Source organism: Anopheles ziemanni, chromosome 2, assembly GCF_943734765.1.
Source record: "Anopheles ziemanni chromosome 2, idAnoZiCoDA_A2_x.2, whole genome shotgun sequence".
In the NCBI taxonomy this organism is placed as follows: Eukaryota; Metazoa; Arthropoda; class Insecta; order Diptera; family Culicidae; genus Anopheles; species Anopheles ziemanni.
The window spans coordinates 10,501,851-10,527,075 of NC_080705.1; the positions used below are offsets into that span (position 1 = coordinate 10,501,851).

Sequence of the window (25,225 nt, forward strand, 5' to 3'; positions counted from 1 at the left end):
CCGGTTAGAAAATCGGCCCATGAGCGCCGGGGCTCACCACCTCGACGGCGTGGGTTCGCATCCCAACCGAGACCGGAGCCTCCCCTGTACGAGAGGACTGACTATCCACGTACAACAGGGAAACAAGTCTTGTAAGCCCTTAATGGGCAGGCATGACCAATAGGTCGTTACGCCAAGAATAAGAAGATAAGAGTTGCCAAATGTGGAATATTTCGCAACAGAATCTAATATTTGCAAGATGATAACGCTTGTAAAAAAGTAAACATATTTACCCCTGGCCAATCGGTTTGAAAAAAGAATCCTATGTTTGGGGATATCAGAAAGACGTGCGTAACAGTGAGGGGATGTTATAAAAAACAATATACTCATCGATTGCATTCACTAATACATGTTTAAGCAACATTTCGTGTACATTTTTGCTTTCGAATGAGGGCGAACTTTAATTAGCCTCATTCTTCTTCGAACATTCGTTAGGATTATGTATGTCTTCTAGTTTGGAAAATATTTCCTAAAGTCATGCGTTTTGGTATCTTTTACGCGTTGCAAGAGCAAAGATTGCTATAAAAATATGGTTAAAACAGAATACAAGCTTTCCAACGAAAGGTTCCGTCGGAGTTTCAGTTTCTTTCATCGACGTACAAGAAAACAATATACACAGTTTCTATTATTTTAAAATACATATAATTTAAAATTTCAACAAGTAAGGTTCCCTTTCTGCTACAGTTTCGCCTTAAAAGAAAACACTATCTATTGCGCATGCAAGAAACTACTCTCGCCGTGCTATAGTAGGGGGGTGGATTTTTCCATGCCATGTTGCATCGCTGCATCGAGCAGTCGGTTAAGTCGGTTCCATGTGTTTCCTTCGCCTGCCGCTATTACCTCCTAACCCTTTAGCGAACGCACGTGTTCGACGCAAACTTTACAATGGCACGAATTCGTTATAGTATGTGGTTATCGTTGGAACGTTTCGTTGAGTTTATATGCTGTTTTCATTGACCAAAGTTGATTTTGAAATACTTTCAGATGCCTTTTGCATTTATATAGTTGGGGATATTTTACTTTTACTATTGCCTTAGGGAGGTGATGAGGTCGCCGTTCGTTCGACCCTTACACGGCATATTGAACACCTCCTACACCGAACTTAGCTATCTAGGTTTCCGACAATATTGACTGCTATTCACTAAAACCCTCCACTTAACTTTATTGGCGTGAAGCTCTGCCCGAGCTCCCTCCTTAAAATGGAGCTCTTCTATAAACTACCAGCGATACGCCTAGCCCTCTACAGATTATTCATTAGCTTGCTACAGAGTGTTTGCTTGATGGCTATTCCCATCGATGATATATATACAATGTCTGTTATCTTCGTATAACCATCTCCTCATCACCTATTATCGAAAACTACTAATAGTACGCAGCCGGATGTTGTATCATTTTTTCAATTTTTGTTCCAACTATTGCTATCGAGGAGTACACAGGAATCGTTCTTTTAGTGATTAAAGAAAAAAACAGTAAAGTACGTTACGAAAAAGTACACGACCCGACCGGTGTCCCGGAAAAGCTGGTGAACCGAACTTCTTCAGCCTTCACGCGGTTCCGATCCGGGTCTATTTGTTAAGTAGTCTTATGCAGGCAAGTTTCGGGTGGGTTTCTTTTTCTGGTGCAAGAACAATTTGCTGCTCAGATAAGTGCCTATATGCGTTTGTTCACTAAATCTGAAAAGTGCTATTCCTATTTATTAAAAGTGGTTTCTTCTCTTCTACTCACAGAATGCTTCGCGCATCGTGCGGGAAGTGCCTCGAGAAATCTGATTGTTTGTGGTTAGATCAAGTGTCCTTCACCCTGGGCGTCTGTTGTTTCCAGTCAGCCCCTCTAGGGTGGACCTTCCGTTACTAAAAACATTCTCGTAAAACATACAAATTTAAAAGTAGTATCACAGGTATTCCAATGAAATATTTATCTTTCTGTACGCACTCGCTCCCTCTATCGTCCTATGTCGGTTTTCCCAAGCACGTGCCTCATCCATTACTTATAAACATTGCCGTTTGTATGACTGGCAGCAAGCGGAATACGGTGTATAGGTTGAAATGTAGTCACTGCCTACTATTCCTATCATTCTACCAGTACTTCCAAGCGTCCGTGCAATGAAGACGTCGGGAAAGGATTCCAAGTCAAAGGCAAGGCGTTGCATCCCTAGTGACCTTCTTCTACAAGACGTTAAGTTTTGCACAAGAAAGCCACCGCTTCAATCTGATTGTACTGAGTTCATACTAATGAATGTATACACGGTTGATATCACCGATGGATATCTCAGCCATTTTAAGTACCATACTTGATGACCCTTCCATAGACTCCGTAGCTATAAACTAATATGCTGTTTTGTTTGTTCGTTTTTTTATGTACAATATGATGATCCTCTCGAAGGACCTCCTCGCTGGGAACTCTAAATGCTAAATCATTCTCATTCACACGCATTACTTGCTGCTAAAGGCACATTCTGTCGCTAGGTTCTACAACTTAAAATCAAATAACTTTGCATATAAAACCGACCATTCGAGCTACCCGGCTGGTGCGGGAAGCCTTCCTCTTCGCTCGAGGGCCTTCCGTTTGCCTGATAGTCGATGTTTCTCCAGTGTATCAGTACTTTGTGGCAAGCGTTAGATTTTCGTTTCTTGGTCTCCACTCGCGGAGCTCAGACAGTCGTTTCGTTGCGATGCAGCGGAATCAACTCCCGCTGCAGATCGTTGTAGTACTCGTGCTCGGAGGAGGTGGCCTCGGTTTCCGTCGGGGAGAGTGGGATGCCGATCGTTTGCGTGGGAGGTCCTTGTTGTTGCTGTTGCTGCTGCTGTTGTTGTTGTTGCTGCTGCAACTGCATGATCGCCTCCGGATTCTTCAGCCCGATGCTGCTTGCGTTACTCAGCGAAGGCGTGTGACTGATGGATGATCCATTGCTTCCGTTCGGGAGATGGCCACCGGGGATGATGTTGCTGGAGGAGGACGAATGGTGTGACGATTGGGAAGGTTGGTGTTGGTGGTGATGGTGGTGGTTGTGGTGCTGCTGCTGTTGATGCTGTTGGTGTTGGAGTTGCTGTTGATATTGATGGTGCTGCTGTTGGAGGACTTGCAGCGGCTGCTGGATGGGTTGCGTTTGGATTTGCTGTGTCTGCTGGTTGGCGGAAGGAGAATTAGGTGGGGGTGTGTGCGGTGGGCCCATCCCGGGCACACCATGGATCGCCTGAGCCGACCCCATCAGGTACTCGGGATTGTCGACACTGGCAGGCACACCGATCAGGTCCATGTAGCCCGGTGTGGACTGGGCCTGGCTTTGGCAAGTGGGCATCAGGTAGTCGTCCTCGTCCAGCGGTAAATTCAGTCGGATGCCCCCTACCCCAACCTCCTTCCCGTTGCCGTCCGTCTCGTCGTCCGTCTTCAGAGGGTCCTTGCAGTAGCGAAGCGACTTTGGCATCTCATCCGACGGTTCGACAACGGCCGACGGTCCGGGCAGCATGATGGAAGGACGTGTCTTTGGCTGCAGGTATTCATCCGCCTCGGCGATCGTGCTCGGTACGTCGACGCTGGAAGCCCCAGCTGCCGCCGCCGCTGCCGCGGTGGCCATCGCGACCGGCGCCAGCGTACGAATGAGATCCTTCTCGTCCTGGTTGGTGTACGAAGGTAAGCGCATAAATTTGTCGCCCGGGATCATCAGGTAGCGACCCGGATCGCGAGCTTTCTCAGCGAATGTTTCCGCCAGCTGCTTGAAGGTGGGTCGGGCGTCTGCGTCCAGCACCCAACAGGAAAGAAGGATGCAGTACACATCGAGCGAACAGATGTCCGGCTGCGGAAGCTTGTGACCGATTTCGATCAACTCCGGTACGTCCTTTGCTGGCACATTTTCGTAAGGGCGCGCTCCGTACGTCAGCAACTCCCAAATAGTAATACCGAAGGCCCAGACATCACTCTTGCTCGTAAACACCCGATGTCTGATGCACTCCAGCGCGAGCCATTTGATAGGCATCTTGCCACCGGCCGCACGATATTCGTCCGAGTCATAATCCAACAGCTTAGCCAGACCAAAGTCCGTGATCTTCACGCACGAAGGAGTTTGAACCAGCACGTTTCGCGCGGCCAAATCTCGATGTACCAACCGACGTTCCTCTAAATACGCCATACCACGAGCAATCTGTGTCGACCAGTTGAGTAGCGCCTTCGAGCCAATCTTGTCCCGGTTGTTACGTACGTAGTCCAGCAGACATCCGAGAGGCATCAGTTGCGTGATCAGCATCATCTGCGAGGTCATGCACACGGCCAGAAGCTTCAATAAGTTCGGATGTTCCACCGAAGCCATGATGTACGCCTCCTCGAGGAACTCCTTGCTCGACTCCGATCCAGACATCTCCATCAGTACCTTGATCGCGACTGGGATCTTCACGCTCTCGCCTTCCGGCATCCAGACGCCCTTGAACACACGTCCGAAAGCACCCATTCCCAGCACACCACCACGACGAATCTCTGCCTCCTTGATGATACGCAGCTTCGTTAGATTCGGACCGACATTAGACGGTCGCAACGGTTCCGAGTCCTCACAGCCAGCCAGCGCCATCGTCATCTTAACCGCTTCCTTCTTGTTCTTCTGTCGACTGAACAGCACATAAAGGATCACCAGCACGATCACGACCACAGTCACGAACCCTCCGTAGATCAGCACACGGATCTGCGTTTGTGCCTCCAGTCGTTGTCCAGTTTGCGGTGGCTCCGCTGAGCAGAATGGATTGCCAGCCTCCTGTGGGTATCGCTTGTACGGATGCGACGGTGGACAAACCGAGGTGCAGTTGAACGCCGTCGAGTTATCGTACGGATCACCATCGAAGAGTTTCAGATTGCGGCAGTCATCGCACTGATCTGGACCGATGCCGTGGCATCCACGACACTCCTTGTGACACGGGTGGCACACGCGTGTTTCTTCGTTTGCGTAGTGCTCGAAGGGACACTCGTCGGCGCACTGTTCACCACTCTTGTAGCCGGCACATTCCTGGCAGAACTGCTCGTGGAACCCGTAGCCGGTGCACTTTCTGCACCGAGGGTGACACTTGCGGCATACGGCCTTCCCGGTCAGTTGCTTCAAAGGACCCTCCTCCGTTTGGACGTAATCACTGTAGTAACCATCTGAGAAAGGATGAGAAATTAAGTGTCATAATTCACACAATTTCATTTCTATTTCGCCGTATGGGAAGACATCCCCTTACCTGGACAAGGTTCATCCTTCATCAGACACCGTTCAATGGTCGCATCGCTGCCAATGATTGCCCTCTCACACGATATACAACCATCGGGAGCGATAGTATCCCTCGGACCACGGCATCCAACGCAAGTCTTGTGGCAGTTGACACACGTTCCGTTCAGCGCGTACTTCATGATCGGACACTCCGACACACAGAACCGTCCATCCTTTACGTTTACGCACGAGCCACAATTGTCCGGAGCTGGACCGAAGCAGAAGTCTTTGCACTCTGGATGGCAGTCTTCGCAGGTTTTAGAGTTCACTTGGTATATCCTAACAGGAGTTAAAGGAAAATAGTTTGGTTAGAAAATCATTGTCGAATGGTGAAACTCGCTTTGAAACTAACCTTGGTAAACTCTTGCAGCTATCCAAACACTTGCCCTCGTAGATAAAGTTCTTACACTCCAAACATTGCTCCAGGCCTTTGCCCCAACATCCGGCGCTGGTGCACTGCTCGGAACATTGCATTCCCGCAGCATCTGTAGAAGGAAACGTAGTTGTTAGCGAACCGACTCCTCACCCTGGTTTAGTCTTTACAAAACAACAACACTTACGACACTCGGTAGAGTTCCGATTCTTGTGGATCATCGTTTCATGGTCAGTGCTTTTCTTGACTTTACTCCAATCGATCTCATCCGCAAAGCATAGGTTGCTGTTCTCCAATATCACGATCGACCCCGAGTTCACCCGTTTCAGTGACTTCAACTCCAACGATCTCAGGGATGTCTGTAGAAAGAAATATCAAATGATTACGATGAAAAATAGATCAAAGCAACCTTAATGTGGTTTCCTGAAACATACCTTTACGATGTACACCGAGGCAAAAAAGTTCTCCTTCAGCTGACGGCCACCGACCACCTCTAGGTTGCGGAAGTACGAAAGGTTGGTAAATTCTGGATGATCACCCTGGATGTTGATGTATCCGGTAATCTCCTTGACGGTGGAGAACACTTCCAACCGGTCCGGGTGGATCTTGATGTATCGCGGTCCGAACGAGAAGTTCGCAAACACCTGCTGATAGCCGGCGAACGTCTGATCGAGGATCTCCAGCGAACCCTCGATGATGGTGCAGTCTTTGTACTTGCCGATGTTGTCCGAATGCACCACGCCCTCGCCGGGACATGTTTTCGGACAGGCTCCATTGCATGGTACACATTCTCCGTTCTGTGGCATCTTGTTCGGTGGACAGGTTCGAACGCAGGCTCCGTTATCACGCAGTAGATGTTCCGGACAGTTTCGAACACAAGTCGCACCGTACGCATACTTGCCATCGGGATTCGGTTCCCAGAGGTAGTTTGTTGGGTTATAGCTGGAGGAGAGAAAAATGACGTTGGGGTTAGTATTTCCTGATCGACGTTTGATTAATCCTCAGTCTACTTACATCTGCATCGGAGGACACTCCTGCTTACACACACCGTCATCGTAGAAGTTCTTGCACGCCAGACAATCCTGTTGGGTCGGACCGGTACAACCACCGGCGCAGAACAGATGGCAACACTCGCGCGGCTTCGACCCAAAGCAGCGACCCTGCGAGCACTGAGGCGAACAGTTGAGCTTGCTGAACTTCTGACAGTTGTGGGCACCTTCGCCCCAGCAACCCGCCTCACACGAGTGATGGCACGGCGGACACTCCCGCTCCGGTGATGTGAAGTTAAACGTGTATCGTATGTTACCCTGCGGATCCGACAGTATCTCATCCCAGTTGATCGTCTTCACGTGGCACAGGTTGTAGTTGTTGAAGATCCCCGCCGAGCCGCTAAGGATGTCACGCAACGCCGGCAGCTCGAGCGTGTTCATCTGCGAGAAGGACACGAACAGTCCGAACTCGTCGTCCCATTTGTTCAGCTTGAACATCGTTCGCCCGCGGATAATCTGAAGCCGCGGCAGGATCACCTGCGGGATGTCGACGTGGCTGATCAGCACGTACCCGGTCACCTCGCGAATGTGCTGCAGAAAGCTGATGTCGTTGCTCCCATTCTGGATCCAGGTGATCTCCAGGTTGCCATCCACGTACGTACAGTTGGTGTAGCGATCGCGCAGATTCTTGTAGTGGTACTCGCGGTTCGACGGCACCGACATGCGTCCGTTCGTACCGATGCATACTGCGGGAGAAAGGGAAACAAGGTGATTGTTAGTGATTGCGCAAAAACACAAACAGTGAATGGCGGTGCGTCTATGCTCCGTCTTTCTAATCAATATTTATGACACCTTTCCAACCGGTCTGCACGTGCCCAGGAGATGTACTGGGATTCAATTTTATTGATTCTTATCATAAACTCGCGACGCTTGACAGATCGAGATCGTACGCCCTGCGAAACTTTAATTAGTTAGCCACCGAGCAGTCTAACATATCTAATCTCAAACTGCACAAAAGTTGCCATTTGGCACGCGCAAACACGACCCTGGCGATGACTTAGACGGGTTAGATTCCTCGGGCCATATTTTATCTCCCTCCGTTGTGATGTTTTATTTATCATTTCTGACGCTCTGCAAACAGAGAGCCAAAGTTTGCCAATCAATCGCTACGGCGCAAACTCGGCCGACTTCCTGCCAGCTGCCTCCGGTCAAGCGATATCATAAACCACCGCCCCGATCTTCCCCGGTTCTACCTTCATGTCTTCGTCTACCCTTTCCGCGCGTGAAATACGACGCTTTTTTCTCTTGCGATAACTTCCACCAAGTCGCAATTCTCGCAAGCGGTTTGCAACGGACACGCGACGACGACAACGACGTTCGGATGACATTGCTGAACCCCGAGTGGCCTCTCCGGGTCGACCACCGGTGTATATACCTTTGGACACAAACCATACCACCGTGCGAACGCCTCCGACGCTCTGGTACGTCGCGCACGTTCGCTCTATGAATAAGTAATGAACCGTGGTGTGGCCACGCGGTTTTAGACACGCCGTTTTATTGACCCTTTTTTTAACTCCGTTCTGTCTTCTCCGCTTCTTTCTCGACCCCAAAAACGTTCTTGCGCCACGTACCAACCCCAGATTCCTGACCGTTGTTCGCTCGTTTATGGACGGACGGTGTACCTTTTTGCTTTCTGCTTCGGTTTTCTTCGTGCTCCACCCGTGTTCGCTGCGTTGAAATGTTCAAACCGTTGCCGAGCCTTCACCGTTAACATATCTGGACCACGACCGGGACAACATTCAGCTAATCCCTGGACAAACCTGGACACCGCGAGAAGGAGGAAGACCTTCGTGACACGGCACGGTGTTTGCGCACCGTCCCGTTGGAAACGAAAAAGGGATTCGTGGAGCTAGTTTCGGTTTCCCGCCTGAAGCGATTGAAAACTAAACTAAAGCAGGCGGCCACACTTAAGTGTTTGCCATGTACGCGTGGCCAGCCTGAAGCGGGTTCCAGTGGAGTGGAGATCATGTTTGCGTTAGATTTACTTTTTAATTCCTTCAAGGGGACACATACACACACACAAACCGGGTGAGTGAAAAATTTCATCACAGTTTATAGCCTTTCAAACATTGTCCACACGTGAGCCGATTTTCCCCGATTCCGGAGCAAAGGGCTTCATCAAGGGGGAGCCCGCGGGCCGCATGACCAAGTGGCATGTTTTTCTAGCACATGTGTGTGTGTGTATGTGTATGTTTACTGCCACCATCGAAGTGCCTTGGGTCAGGGCACATAAGGGAGAGGCTTTGTTGGACTCTGGGTTGTTTGACCAACTGCGTGAAAAGTCGAGCTTCGCTTCGGGGAGACTTAAGCCCATCATTCATTCCCACCCCAAAGGGACATCGAGGGGTGTGTGTGTGTGTTTTTACATACGACATGAAACTTTGCCTAAGTCGCGGTCAAAGGCGTCCACAAGAAGTTCGTCTTTCGCTAGGTCGTCGGAGGAGTAGAAAGAAGAACAAATCTTATACCGCCTCCAGATCGAACCGAATCGATGGACAATGGGTTCCGAGTGTCCCGAAGAGTGCCTTCTCTCCAATATTTTCGTATGCGCGAACCAACTCTATGCTACTATGGGTGGGCGACCCCAACAAGATGTTGCTTTTCAAATTAAAATTAATCCACACTCTCGCTTTTCGGTTCGGCCCCCGAAGCGGGTTTCCATCCTCCAAATATATACAACCGTGTCTATATAATATGAGTGTTTCCAGTTTACTTCCTTCTCGCTCCCATTCCCCCGTGTATCGCTCTCTGTGTTCCTTTTCTGCCCGTTGGCCATTTTTAGGAGTTTTTAAAAGCTTTTCAATATCAATCTATCTTGCAACGGACCGATCGATCTCGAGCGCGTTCGTTGAGGACACGTTGGTGGTGGGTCGACGTCTTCTCAGCCGAAGCAATCGATACGCGAACCGAGGATACCCACAACAATGGTCTCCGATTACCCGTTAATCGGATTAGTAGTTTATTTATTGTTGGTTAATTTAAAGTGCTTCACCGGAGTACGACGTAGAGGACGGAGAAAGAGCACGCCGTTAGGGGAAGGCATAACAAGCAGGATCGTTAAGGTGAGCTCGCAATCGGGGACTCCAAAATGGACATTCGTTTCTCTAAAGGCGATAAAATTGATTTAATGCAATTGTGCAGCCGTTTAGTCCGCGGAAAAAAAGGTTGACACTTGGTTCGGGGGTGCGTTGGCACGTTGTTGTTTTGCGTTGTTGTGGCCGGCCGTCGGTCATAAACAATCACGTTTCGGTCGTAATGTTCCCGCGCTCGGTTCCCACCGCCAGGGAGTTGGGAAGTTGGGAGAATTTAGTTGCCTCGGGAAGAAGGAAGTTTTATGGTAATGTAATCGCTTTCCGAAACCGAATCTTCTCGGGCTGCAAAGCTGTTGATAAGACGTACGAGCAGAGGACCCGGGTTGGTGTTTATGGAATGACTGAAAGAAATGGCCAATAAGGTGAAGAGCCACAGTTTTGGGGAATGGGCCCCTCTCCACGACCACCCAAGGAATGCCACTAGAAGATCGTGTTTGTTTCGGTATGCGAATGAAGTATTTGTTTAATTTCTCTAGTTCGGATGAAATGTTCACGATCCCACGATTTGAGCAGAGGTAACACGAAATGAAAAACGTCTCACCACATCCGAAAATCGCCTCTCCACGGTCAAAGCGTGTTGGTGAGACATTTCACATCGTTTGCAAAAACACACACTTTCACTTTACATAACGCCATTTTCGTTGCGATCGCGCTGTCGTTTTGCAACGTTCCCTGGAGAGGTTTTCCTTCAACTCCAACGATGTGCGCAAATTTTTCGTCGAAATAGAAGAAATAAAATAGTTAATCGGCCCGCGAAACGACACGACTGGACAAGATCACGATCTTCTTCCTTCGAAAGTTCGATCCGAGTGGAAAGCCATTCGATGTTATTCGATTCCAAAGCGACCGATTCGATCGTGACGCCAAACGGGACGGCCCTTTTTCGGGCCCGAGAGAAAGAAGACGTTTCCCTCCCAGCGGGGGAACGCCGCCCGGCTTTGCTTCGATGGTGGTCCAAACGCTCGTAAAACTGTTACATTGACGATGTAAAAATCGGGGTCCCGCCGAGAGTGATTGGTGATTATTCATCCCAGAGTGCTGCGGCCACGACCACGGGCGAGATGTTTTCCGATTGAACAAGAAATTCAAGGGACGGCATGAGTATGTTTCTTTTTATTGCAGCCCTTAACATCTGGATTTAAGGTTTTTTTTTTTTTGGTAAGCCGTAGCCGGATTTATTGTTGAATAGCGAATGATTGAAACTTTTATGTCCCCAACCCTGGCTGGCCCCCAAAAGTTCCGATTTTAATTGTGGCCCCATTCAAATGCTTCCGATTCCGTTCCGATTTATTACGATTGGCAGGGGGGGGAAAAGGGTGCTTTAAACCCAACCCTCCCGGGATCTAAGTGATAAATTTACGATCGCCATTATGGCGGAAAGGACCAGAAAGACGTGCGTAATGCGAACGAATAATTGTCGATTGACGGTGGAGGAAAAACACTTTGCGATTATAAATTAACGGCGGGAATGTAGCCCATTTTCCCCCAGCAACCAACCCGACAAGGAAGCAGGAGGCAACAAATAAGCCGGGATAAGAAAAACGCCGCACACATGTCAACCGCCGTCGGCTGTCAGCTTCTCGGAAGATCAATAATTAACGATACGAGTCGAATGTCGTCCATTGATTGGCCGTGCGTGCGTGCCCGGGAAAGCCAACGGCAAGGGCGCCCCAGGAAAATGCACATTCCGCACACACACACACACACAGTGGTCCGTGCCGTTCGTGCCGCACTTGCAATTATCTTTCGCCGTTCGCTGACAAAATCGCTTGACGGCGCGTGCCCGATTTCGACGATTCGCTTCGCTGGCCATCGGATGCCGGGATGTCATCGGTGCAGGTGATTTTTCTTCCCTTCCTTCTCTCCCTCTCTCTTCGTCTCTCTCTTACTCGATCGAAGGGACCCCGCGTTCGTAAGGTACGCAATCCGCGTCCTCGTTGTTGCAGCGGCGAGTGATTTAATTTTTATAAATTTCTGATAAATTGGATTTTCTACGCAACGCGTGCGAGCCCCCGGGACCCACCTCGCCTCTTCGCCCCCTGGCCACCGATGCATTATGATAATGGCGATCGGGAAGGGTGCCGAAAGGAGGGGGGGAACTCCCGGTCGCCATTCCAATCCGACACAACCGACTGACAGACCGAGATCTCGGTGAGTTTTTCTGCTGCCGTTCGCTTCATTTGAAATATCTCGCTCGGTGATTACATAAATTAATATTAATCACACGTCAAACAAACCGGAGCCCCGGCCACCAACCTGTTCACTACTGGGGAGACATTTTTTTCCACCCCACCCAGCTCCTTTCCTTCTCCCTAGAGTTAGCTTCCCTTTCTATTCCTTTTATTTTTCCTTAAAGGCGCTGCCAAACTCTGATCTAGGTTTGTGGTGCAATGAAACGGTAAAATTGTCCGTGCGGGTTATCTTCAGTTGATCGTTATCGGTTCCTGGTTTTCCTCCTGCCCGTGCAACAAAAATGTCACCCGGATGAGGACAAGTGAATCAAAGCTAAACGAGCGAAACGTCAAATAAACGTAGTTTAAAGTTGTTCATCCTCCGGCGACGATCGGTCGATCGGATTCCATTAGATCGAAACAAAGATGAAGCCGGGAAGGAGCAAAACAAAAACAACGAAAAAAAAGAATACACGTGAATACTAATAAGTTGCGGTAAAAGGTGGTAAAAGCGCCCGAAATTCAAGCATCAAAATCGATAGAGAGAGGGAGAGGGAGAGGAAAAAATGGCCCACGCAAACTCACAAACGGTCGTGTGTCGGATCCGGTGGGTGGGATGGAAAGTGGGATTTTGGTGCTTTTTGGCTGCCCCCGCATAACATCGTCGCGCCCACACACCGGCCCACCGTGGCCTAGCATGCACTCACGCACGCACGCATCGTCATCGGTGCCACGCGACCTGGCCTGCTCGTTTGGTGAAGTGAGAAAAGCTCCATCCCACCATCCAGGGGAAAAAAATAAATAAAATGATCATCAACAAGTCAACTGGCACTGGGGAAACCTTCGAAAAATGGGACTCCCTTCTTGACTACGGTGCGACATCGTCCGGACGCAAGGTTGTGCAAGCCGAAAAGCATCTTCGTCACGCTGGCGTCAACAGCAATTGCGGTCCGATGGTCAATATTTGGAGCCACTTCCTGTGGGTGGACGGATCGTCGTCAACATCGGCGGGTCCGAGGGGTTTTGGGCCACTCCTCGCGAGGTTTGAGAAGGAGAAGTACCAAACCCCTTTGGCAATTGCCCAGTGGTCAAAGTTGCGCCCGTTTGAAGCGTTGGACGTCACGTTTTAATTAGCGAAGCCCACGGGAAGTTTCTTTTTCTAATTTAGTTTTTTTTTCTACAGGCGTGCCCTTACGTCAAGTCTTTAGGGACACAATGTAAAACTGTTTTGAAGGATATCACCCACTCCAGCGAACCCACTACCAATACGCTCCAACGTTCCTTTAACTACTCCGGTGATCGTGGGTTTTAATGAACCAAAAACCTCGAACGGCTTACTTTTAATCGCCAACCGCTTTGTACGTTCGATGGGAAGTGTTTTTTTTTTCTTCAAACCTCCCCAAAAACCCGAGGAAGTTCCACTAGTTTGTAGCGTTTCACACTTTCCTCGAAACTATTTCTCACCCGGACGGACCAAGGAAAAAAAAACATGGTGTGCGCTATTTTTATGACTTGTTCAAAGCTTAACAAGCTACGGTTAAATGGTGAGGTGGAAGGTACACAACCGGAGGGAAAAAAACAACAACAACAACAGCAAGACGAATAAACACAGTTAGATCATTCAACCGAAAAGTTGCCTTGTGACTACGGGAAGACGTACCAACACGATGCGAGATCGAGATGCGAGAAAAATGCGTTGGTAACGTTCCCGGATCGGCTCGAGGTTAGTTCTTGCGCCCTTCTTTTCGAACCAGCAGGCCTAATCGCACACACACACACACACACGCGCGTGACCAAAAAGAACACCCCAAAATGGTGCTTTTTGGTGGTAGCAGCAGCCAAAACCGTTCATCAACGATCGCGGATGGGGGGAGGAAGGATGGTAAACCATCGCTAAACGTTTTCACGTCATTTGTGGTCAAGGAGCTAAGGGTTCCGACGCGGGAGGAACGGGTTGAAAGAAGAGCGAACGAGGAAGGTGGAAAGAAAAACTTAGAAAAGAAGGCTTCAGGTCCGCGTCTGACGAGGGAAGAAATCATCGTTAATGTTTCTTTGCTGCGGCGTCCGAACGAAATGGATGGGAGAAGCCAGCGTTCCCCGAAGATGGATGGAGCAAATATCTTCTTCTCTTCTGGGGCCGCGCGCCAAATGATGGATGGCATATGGTTGGTGGTTTTTTTTGGGGTGGTGGAAGCTTCGCTGGAATATGCTGCGGCGGAATTCCTCACCCGCGTCCGTGTCGAACGCGGATGACGGACTCAACCAGAAACCTCGTCAGCATCCTTTTTGCGTCTTCCAAACGCCGTGGAATTTGTGTGCGTGCGTGTGTGTGTGTGCGTGGATATGATAAAATAAAAGACGGAACGAGGCAAAACTCATAACCATCGCCAACCGTCACTCGATTCGCTGCCGACGCCAAAGTGCGGGCGATCCAAGACCCGGAGCCGCAGCGTTTACAAATTAATGACCTCCGAAAGACCGGATCGTGATTTCGGGTTTTATTGCCCGTTCTGCGAGCAACCTGCGCGAGCGAGTGTGCGGACGCTTCTGTGCGGACGAGGTTCGCCTTGATGCTGCGCCCGGTTGGTTATGCGCGCCATTCCGCGGTGACCCAAAAGAACCCCCCCTCCCCTTTGGGTATGTGTTTGCTTTTTTACGAAAACAATCTCCAAATTTCGAACGTTTTGGTGACTAATTATTCACGCACGCTGTGTGACATCGTGTTTCACCCGGATCGGGTGGCCATCTTTTGGGCAGCGAGTTGCACAAGTTTCCGTTCCGTTTCGAGCGAGAAAGGTGCGCGGTTTCCCACAAAAGCCATCGGTTTCTTGTTGCAGCACTGAAAAATCAATATTCGCTTAGAATAAAGTTCACTTTTGTTTTTCTTGCACGCGACGTCCACGTCCGACCAATTTCACAACGGACGGCACCGATTTTCGAGACCTATTGCGACAAGACGGCAGAGACGTTTCATCTTCTTGCCCTGAGAACTGTTTATGACCATGTTTGCCAGCGCACGTCGGTTGGCGAAGCGCACTGTCCTCCGAATAACGCGGTGTTAAATTGTAACTAGTGATGAGAAGAAGGAATAGCTTCTTACGATCCGATCTGCTCTCTAGTTTATTTGATCCGATCCGATCCAAAAATATGAGAGCAAATGCTCCATTATGATCCTAGTGACGCCATTATCCATTGCGGTATGGCATTGGAGTATGATTATGCTCTTCTGATCTGATCCGTTCATTGGCTGAGAGCAAATGATCTGATCTGCGTTCTGATGGTTGAAATCTGTTTGAATCCGGTACGAATCAGGTTGAATCCAGTTGAATCCTGTTGAATCCAGACGCCTCAGGTCGATTTCCGATTGCTCCTATCCATTATGGTACCAATGAATGCTTCCGTGCAACACTTTTGAATACAGAACACGAGCGATGCATCAAGCAAAGCTGGAGGATAATGAATCAAAAGGGAACTTGTCGATCCATTCGATTTTAGCCTGCGCACTCGCGTCGAATCCAGTATTCTTTCAGCATCGGATGCGGTTTTAGGGAGTTGGAGTCCGATTCGCGAATCCATCCGAAGTTCTCATCACTAATTTCGACACGAACGTGCCGATGGCCGGACCATTTGGTCGTTAAAAATATTGTCTTCCTCAGGGAAAAAAACAGCGTTGAATACCGCCTGGAAGAACATAAAATAACCCGTTCTCCAGTTGCCATATATCCATATCAAATTTGGACAAGCGAGCTGCGGTTCTTAAGATTTTTAGTTTCCATCCGTGTGTTCCCGTGGACGAAAAATTCTTCCCTGGATGCGGGGAAAGGGAGGCCCGTGGAGGCTGGAAAAGAGTTAACTAATTAAAAGCGTTTATTTTATGGACCTTCCCGAGGCCTCAGCGTTTGATGACTATTTTCCAGCATCGCCTTGCCCCTGCCATGCGTCACACGGTGTTTCTAATGGTGATGGGATGGGATAGCGATAGAGATGAAATTTAACCACCCCGCGATGCTAAGACGATCAACGAAACCTGTGGCTTGATGATCGTTCCGCAAATGAGGAACCAACCGAAACGAATAGAGCGAGAAAAAGAACTAAACACATTCCACACTAGAACCGAAATCAAAAGATGTCGCCATAAATACCATCAAGGACCTGCGACGCGATGATTACGCTCATTTGTATAAAGATTATATGCCATAGGGCTTCTTCTTGGGGCTCCCCGAAGGGGGGTTTAACTATAATTAATTCTCTTCTGGTGTTGATTTTTAGCTGCACCATTTTGCCTTTCAACAAACGGACTGGTTATGATTTGTCGCGTTTATTTTTTGTTTGATTATTCCTGGGTTGTGTCGAACCGGTTTCGTTTCACTCGAATGCCCGATAACACCCGGAATCAACGCTTCGTCCTTCAAGGGCAAACTCTAACACGTGTAACTTACCGACGTTCACTCGATTGAACTGCGTCAATTATATACCAAGGCACGCAGGTTGATCGATGCCGATCGTGAAGGAATGTTCTGTTCTACAAAATGTTTAAGAAACGAAAATAAAACAACCACCCGCACACAAATTCGGGAGGCCTTCGCAAATTCCACTCCGAAATCTGTTCCCATTCTGTGGCGATGCGCGTTATTTAAATGCAAACGATTAATCACGCTCCTGGCGTTCCGCGATTATGTGACGATTGGGACAAATTATCGCTCGTGAGACGCGTGAGCGTGAGGCGCACACACTTATTCGTCTTTTTTTTTTTTGGGCTGCTGCTTCTTGCACCTGCCTGCGGTTGAGTTGCGTGGTGGAATAAGAAAGATTGGAAACTCGCACCAGAAGAAAAGGACTCGAACAAGGTACCAAATGAAGCAATTCATTTATTCAAATGTACTCCCCGCCCCCTGCAAACCACGAAAGTTAAGTGTGATGGTGGAGAATGTGTTTTTTAATCAAAGCCCGAAAAACGAAAAACGAACCAAGAACCGTTAAGAATATGGAAGGAATGGCGTAGACGGGTAGGAATGCCAAACATGGTCAAACCACGGACTAAACACACCCGGCCAGACGCTAATGTCTTCGGCGATCGTAGCCCCGGAGGTGGAGCCGCGGAGGAGGTTCCATTTTGCATCCGGCTGGCTGGTTTGGATGTCGCGCCACGTCACATTTTTTTTTGTTTTTCGTTCCCTCACGCTCTCGATTTTTCTAGGCCGATTTGCTTCGGTTCGTCATCGCTTTGGCGGTCGGAAGGTGGAAACAAAATAAAGCCGTACGAGGACGCTTTTAACCACGAGGGTGGTGTTTTCGCATAAAAATAAAAGCAAATCCCAAACTGGGCAGCCAATCTGTCAACCGATTGTCAGCGGAACCCGCTGCCTCTGGGGTGCATAAAAGCTGTCAAAAGTATTATTTGCGTACCCGCTTTGCACGCGGGGTGGCATAAAACATCTCATCTTTGCGTGCGTCCTGCAAGAAGCGTTATTTTCGCCGTTTTTTGATGGGTTTTGTTTGTTTTCTCCTCAACGCAACCACCGAAACGAGCAAGCGCCATCGGAAAGGAACGCCCGGAATGGGTTCGCCGAAAATGGTGGAAAAATATTGTTTGCGTCACGTTGATTTACGAGCTTGGCTGGAAGGGCGGGCGAGCAAGATGACGACGGCATAAAAGGTTTAAAGCGAAATGTATAAATAACGCGGCTATCGGCCCAGCAGCTCCAAGTCGCCGAACCGGGTGAGTAAACGCGTGTAAATGTGCGGTCGACACTCACCCGATCCCCGAAACCAAAACGGCCAGCGGCATTTGTTTGGCACGACAGGCGTGAATTTTAGCGAGAAGGTTTGTTTTTCGTTTTTCTTTTGGGCTGCCCGTTAGCAAGAGTAACACTCGAAAGACATCAACGCAACGCATTCAGCGACGAACCCGGTTGGAGTATTTCTCGGAGCGAGCGGTGCGGGAGGGAAAAATTAATGATGAAGGTTTTTTTTCTCCTGGCTTCTTCATTATCCCCGATATCGGTATGCGATTATTGACATTCGGCGGGGAAGGGAGGACCCAAGCAAGGGGAGGTTGCATAATGGCACGCACACAATGTAAAAATTGAATACTTTCCACCCCTTTTGTGGACTGGACTTTGCTTTAATGGATGCCGCACGCCATCGTTCTTCCGCCGCCCCTGGGGCAAACCGCAGGGCAGCAACCTTTTCGATGGGATTTTCTCCCTGTATGCCCAACGCCAAAGATCGATCATCGATCGGCATCGATGGCTGCCGATCGTAAGCGGGGCGCGCTCCCGAAAGCTTTGGAAAGCCTATCGATCCGCGGGTGAGGTGTCCGGGAAGATTAATGAATACGAGCGGCCGTAAAAGGGATCTGGCGAGAGAGATTCAGTGAACTGTGGAAAATTCGCAATTCTTCCCGCGATCTTACGGAGTCTTTCAGCAGTCGATCTGGGAAGAACATATTTGCTCGTTTGACCCGCAAGAATCGTTCCATTTTGACCTTTACCTTCCGCTACGAACATTGTTGCTGCGAGCTTGAAAGAGTCTGCGAAGGTATGCGTGACGTTTTGCATAATTATTTGACCATTGTGGTGAATGTAAGCCAATCATGGCGTAAACAAAACTTCTTTTAAAACATGCCACACATGAGGAAGCGTAGAGAAAAAGAGCAAAGCAAACTTGTTGCCTCCGGCCAATTCCAACAGTCCAACCGCCATTTCTGAAGCAACCAAAATCGCTCGCAGCAATTTTCATTTGTGCGCGGTTGCAGCAATTACAGCGAAGCATTACCTCCGCAGGTCCTAAACTTCCAAACTTGCCAAAAACTAAACCGCTTGGTCCGGGCGAAACGAAAACAACAACGTTGAAAATAATAATTTCACCTCAGTTCGAGCGCAAAATCCATGCACCGTCTGCAATTAGCATGGGAGTACGATTTGGCCAGCGGCCAACGGGCTAAACCCGAAGCAAGGGGAATGGCAAAACTCCGGGGTTGAATTTCGGTGGATTCAAACTGACGCTGGGCCGGCTTCAATCTGCGCTTCGCTTTTGGTGATACTTCCAAAATCTCGATCGATCGAACGAACGTTAAAATCAATCTTGGACATTCGAGCCTCTAAAGAAGGTCAAATTATAGAGCTAACGCATCACTCACTCGCCTCGCCGGACGCTAAAAGGAATCCAAGGTGAACCGTGTTCCCTGTTTCCGAAGGAAAAAGTAAACCGAACTCGTCCTCCCCAAAGTGATCCTCGCGGTAGCCAGCATTATACACGGCTGTGTGTGTGTGTGTGAGTGTGTGATAAAAGCCGGCACAATAATCTTAGAAATAGGATCGAAAGCGAAAAGTGGCCACCGTTAGATAGGTCAAAGCCGTTCCAACGCCGGTTCGAGGTGAAATGCCAGCGAACCCTATCATTATCGGCTAGCGCTCGGGTTTAGGATCGTGTTCGGAAAACGTGTAATTAAATTAAACATATTTTGGGCCCCGTTCTTAGGTCGTGGAGTGGATCAGCAGATTTCTTCCCGAGAAGTCGAGAAGCGGTGCGGTAGCGACGATCTCTTTGAACGACTTTCGATTACCCAAACGATCTTCGGGGATGGATGTTTTGATACGTCTAAAACGCTGGGAAGATTTACGATGTGAAACGTCTTTTTGTTTGTCTTTCTGAGGGAGCGAAGAGTTCTCTGAAGTTTATAAAATCTTTTTGACTCATTCTCCAACGTTGATCCCGAGAAACTCTCGGTGACGCCATATGTCTAAAGTGCATCGTGGGTTTTTACAACGCGTAAACCGTTGTGAGTAGCACAATATGAATTACAGTTGACCATAACGGACGAAGGTAAGCTCACCCACGCTCAGAGATTGCTCAGAGCAATCAAAAGCATTTTTATTACTCTGGAAAGAAGTACCCAAACAAGAATGTTGTTCCAAGGAAAGCAAGGTTAATGTTTGCGATAACCTTCAACTTTGGTATTCCAACATTCTTACCTTCCTCAATGGAATGGTTTCTTATGGTTTTTTATCTGGAGTAAGTGACACCGGAAGTCAGACTGCGCGACCAAAGACCGGGAGTCGATCAAAAATTCGTCTCGACGTCCCATAAAACATGCGCCACTTTCTTCGTCAACACCGTCGCCCCCTTGTCGCTATCGGGCAGGGGACGTCGGGTCCCCGTCAGGAATTCGACGATCGATGGACGATAAAATCAATTGTCAAACCATCTTCGCCCTTCGCCGAGGTTAAAACCGGTCATTCCGGGACCCGGGCCAAAAGCATAACAAAGCTGCTCGAGCAGAAACCAGAAGAAGGTTGGGTAGAAAAAAACAACAACCGGAGACGACCGGACCCTATAATAAAACAACCGATGGCGATGGCGGAAGCGGAAAACGGAACACATCCTTTCGGTGCTGCCCTGCTGCTGCTGTGGGCAACTGATAGGGCACATTAAAGGTGAAGGAGGGCAAAAAACAACCACCGTCTCGGATGTGCTTTGGTGGTGGTGGACACACTCTCTCTCCATGAGGAAAAGAAAGGTACAGGAAAAAGTGTGGACATTCCGCAGGGTCGGCTCCACGACACAGGCGACACCGGTGCAGGAACAGCCGCATCCGGTCGTGGGTACTAATGAGTGCGTATGAAAGAAAATGAAGATAAAACAGGGGGGAAAAACACAACACAGTGGAAACCGGGCAACATAAGTGCATGCTGCACCGCACCCTTACCAGTCCCGGGTGAGTGCGCGTGTGCGGAAGCCAGCTAGCGCCAGCGGTATCACTACACTGATTGCAGGTATCAGCAATCAGGCCACAATTGCACGTGCCTTGTGCTCCATCTGGCATGTGGTGTTTTTTTTGGACCTCTTCAGTGGATTATTAATCTGGAAATGACGCGCTTCACTGCCGTTTTACCAAAGTACAAGGGTACAACTACCAATTGATCGAAATCAAGCAGATGCAGTTGCGTTTTTAAATCATGTGCTTGTTTTTTCTCATATAAGACAGGTGCAAAAGCTTTCTGAACTGTTAATAGTAACCATTTCCGGGCAATTTTAATTCCCATTTCCCTCCAAAATTGATTTCAATCTTTTTGGGGATAACTTCAAGGTGATTTTATCTAAACTTGTACACAAGCGAAGGAATGCGAGTTGAGGGCTTGAACAAATTCCAACAGATTACATTATTTTCTCAATTATCGATGCATATTTTTGCCACTGAATCATTGCCGGTGCCCCGGTTGCTCGTTTTAATGCATGCCAACTTCCATGCACTAACGATCGATTGCATCAACCGTCATCGTCTCAGAGCTGACATGGAGAGGAACAGAAAATAAAATCCAGTGACAGTGGCGGTGACTAGAAAAACAGGGTTAATTATTTGCCTCCACAGCGTCGTACGATTGACTTATTATTTTAATACATGCCACCACCACCACAAATTGGCGCGCGCTCGTGTGGAATGTGTGGAAAAAGGCACTGCAACGCCGAGGGTGCAATTTCGGGTAGCACAAAACGCAACCTCATTGCAACGCTGCACTTCGCTTGGGACGTCTTTGCAATGAATATCGGTTAGTTTTCCTTTTTGCTACCTAAACCTACGACGACCACCTTATCGTTATGATTGAACGTTTTCTGCCTTCCCGGAACGTTTTTCCTTCGGTGTGTTGGATCACTTCTCTTATTACCAGCTACCTGTTGGCCCCTTCCATGCACCGTACAATTATCATCTCGCAATAGTCATTTCCTCTCGCGCGCGGCAGTTACGTTACTCGATCCGTCGGGTCAATATGGCACTTGTTGGCATGCAGGCGATGCGATTCCGGACGACCTTCGCCTGTATGTTTCTTTTTTTTATCAAAGCCGATTGCAAACGGAATATATCCACTATCAATCAGGTGAACGGGAAATTCCTGGCCGATGTGACGACGTGCGCCGAGGAATGCAGCAGATCGTCACAAACAAGGCGAATGTGTGTCTCGAGATTATTGTTTTGCACTTATCTCATTTACATAGCTCGCAAGGCTTCAAGGTCTTCGAAGGCGCATCGACAATCGACCAGACATCGCTTGCAACGATGCTCGTCGAAGAGGTTTTATTCCTTCATCTTAAGCCATTTGGAAACCAATGTTTTTGTCTGTCTTCAACCACTGATCGTAAAACCTTCTCGTTGTGGCTTTCAAAACAGACGTCCGTTAGTCTCGAGAAGTCCTCTCGAGAAAACGGCATTAAGCCACACGGTGATTCTCTCACCACTCGAGAGGGATGAAAAAAAGGCCATTTGAAGTACCATCTTTAAATTAGAACGAATCACTCGATTTTTTTCCCACTCCGAAGAACAGCGTGAACATCGCTTTCTCTTTGTCGCTGTAAGAGTACTGCACGCGATAAATGAGGAAAAAATAATAAATAAAGTAAAACAACTTGAGTTTAAACCCTCCCTGCCCCCCGTCAACATTAAGCTGCGCTTTTAACACACGTGTCTCTCCACTTTATCGCTTCTTGCGACACTTCTGTAAAACTGCCCCGGCCCGGAGTGGGCGACATTGTCGTGCATTGTTGTGCGCTTCGCGCTTGTCAATTACCCACTCGTTTTACTTACGCCCCTTCTATTCATCTGTGTGCGTGTGTGTGTGTTTGGGTGACTCTTTGTCTGAGGCTCGCTGTTTCTCCGAACGACAATTAGGTACTTACACTGAGGCTTACAGTTTCTCGGAAGGTAAAAGTGGAAACAGTGCACTTTCCAACTTGGGGTGGTTAGATGCCACGAGATGTAGTTCAGTTTGTGTCGATCTTGTAAGATGTCGTGGTGGAAAAAAGTTCAAGTAACTGTAGGATTTTATTTTTTAGATAGTAAAACAAAATCACAAACACCCAAGGCAAGCCCTTCCCGAGAGGAAAACATGCTGTTTCGACACGAGTTTCCCTTTCGCAGCTCTCTGCAGAGCTGCATTGTTTCTGACAAGGCATCACAGCGTGATCGTCGGTTGGAAGAGATGGAAATAAATAATAAAAAAAAAGCACAAAGTCTACAACAATCACAAGTCACGGCTGGAGCCCGCGAACAACGCCCCAACCAACCCGCCTGGGAAGGGCGTGAAAAGCGAAATTATACGACCACCTACGACCACCGATCGATGCACGGCCGTGCGTACCATATGCCGAACCGATCGGGGTTCCCATGGCCAACGCCGTGGCTTAAGAGCCGATTGTTGTGTTCGACACGATCTCACGAAAAAAGCATGCACGCCAAAGTTGCAACGAGAGTTGTGGAGCATTGAAATCTTTCTACAAACGTTTCTAAACTCGTGGCGGTTTGTCGGAGATGTTTGAATAAGTTTGATAAACGACTTCGCGCGAGAATCGATGCAGAACCCCGCGGTTTTCGGGGTTGAACCGCACTGAAATCGCTAAATGCACCCCACGATGCGCGCCATGTAAAAAAAAAAACACGCACCGAAGACGGGGGAGGGTAAATGGTAATTGGAAGCACACCCGGTGAGGATGATTCAACACACACAAAATCATAATCATCGGGCAAACCATAACAAAACGAACCGGTTCGCGGGAATCGACGTGAAAAGTGTTGGATGTAGTTTTTTTCTCCCTCGTTTGTAAATTTCTTCTTCTTTCCCGTTCTACCGCACGCTTCGGAGAGAAGCTCCTGCACGACGAGTACGAGATTTCTAATTTCCATAACACACGCTCCCTCGATTTGCATCCACCCTCCGGCTGAACCGTTTGGGGGCGGTTGGCGGTACTCGTAGACGTTTTTCCCGCTTGGTGCGGCGTTCAAGTCGCCTCTTCGAGCTCTCGCCACCATCAACCCCGTGTCGATCGCCTTCGAAGCGTGGGAGTTTCCCATGGGCGCGGGATCGTGTTGTGTTGTGCTGCTTCCCCCTCCTCTCCGAAAGCAGCTTTTCGAGTGATAGTGGAAGAAGTTGTGGCCAATATAGTAGTTAAGAAGGTGATGGAGCTGATGGCAGTAGTAGTACCCGCCGTAGTGGCTTATATATTATGGTAATCAGCAACCCCTTACAAGGCTCGGTAATCGGCGTTTCATTTTCATTTCAGCTTTTGTGTGTTTTGACTTGATGTAGATGTTTTTTTCGTGGATTGGAAGCGCATCGATCGTTTTGATGGCAGGTTTGCGATGGCCTGGGGGTGACACATGGCGACGACGACTCCAGAGGATCGATCGATCCTCGCCAGCTCGACTCAGCGCCCCGCGTGGCGTTATAAATCGTTCCCGGTGGCATATGGCGGTAGTTCTTTGTTTCGAGTTCGCGAAGGCGATAAATTTGCTCAATTATCGGTGGATTATAATAATGTGCGGCGGATGGTTATTAGCTGGTGGCTACTTTGGCCGCGGGTCGGACGATTCGACACGCGCCCACCTTCCGAAATGGAGCCGCGGGAACGGCTCTGAAGGCTGGTGGAGGTGTGTGGGCAATTTATTTCCCTCCCGGTAGTGCTTTGCCCATCGATCAGTACGCGCGCCCGATGACAAATCGAAAGCGAGACACTATAATTGAACAATGCATCATGCAAGCACTCCCTTAAATCATTCAAGTTGCATGATATACGATACAGTTTACTGTAAACAAAAGGACCTGAGCAGTGCTTCTTGAAACGAAGAGGAAAACAAAAGCACATACAAACCAATTTCAACTCCTAAGGCTCTTAACTGGACACGCTTTATCGGGAGGACAGTTTAAAAGCCCAAAAAACATGCCACAAAGACGCTAATAAGCTCGACCCATGTCGTACAAATTCCCGAACCCATCGAACCCAAAGGATCAGCAAACTGCCAAAAGGCAAAAATACCAAACCGTACCCAAAAGCCAACAGGAAAAAGGGCCTAATTAGCGAGCAACGGTGCAACGACAGGGTATTACGCTCGAAAAATACCCAAAAACATCGATCGGTAATATTCCAATAATTTCCTCCAAATTCACAACCGATGGAACGGAAAATGTCACCGGCGTGAATGTGTGCATCCGTTCGGGTGTGTTTCTTCGTTTCCTTTCGTTCGTCTCTTCGATCGATATGTGTTTTTGGGTTTTATTTTCTCCTTATGTCCCTTCAAAGTAGACCCCTTCCCACCCTGGCCCTTCCTTGCGGCCGGTGTAATCGGAGAACGCAACATACTTTTGGGCCGGTGGATTCCAGATTCCTTCCCTTTTATGGACGACTGGATGGGTGGGGTGGGGAGGGGGACGCTTGTTCACTTTTCCTTCCGATCCGTTCCGGCAGGCGGTTTTCCGATCCTTTCGACCTTTCCGCGGGGC

The 25,225-nt window shown here is 48.7% G+C and overlaps 1 protein-coding gene across 1 annotated transcript in view; it reads right to left on the reverse strand.

The window, feature by feature from the left end:
• Positions 1-2,689: 2,689 nt before the first annotated feature.
• Positions 2,690-25,225, reverse strand: part of LOC131281397 (epidermal growth factor receptor) — a 33,073-nt gene continuing 10,537 nt past the window's right edge. Inside the window, exons 2-7 of the mRNA XM_058310729.1 lie at positions 6,657-7,377; positions 6,077-6,584; positions 5,830-6,001; positions 5,622-5,754; positions 5,241-5,548; positions 2,690-5,160 (exon numbers count right to left, since the gene is read on the reverse strand). Of these exons, the coding sequence (XP_058166712.1) occupies positions 2,690-5,160; positions 5,241-5,548; positions 5,622-5,754; positions 5,830-6,001; positions 6,077-6,584; positions 6,657-7,377 (4,313 nt within the window). The remainder of the gene's footprint in view (positions 5,161-5,240; positions 5,549-5,621; positions 5,755-5,829; positions 6,002-6,076; positions 6,585-6,656; positions 7,378-25,225) is intronic.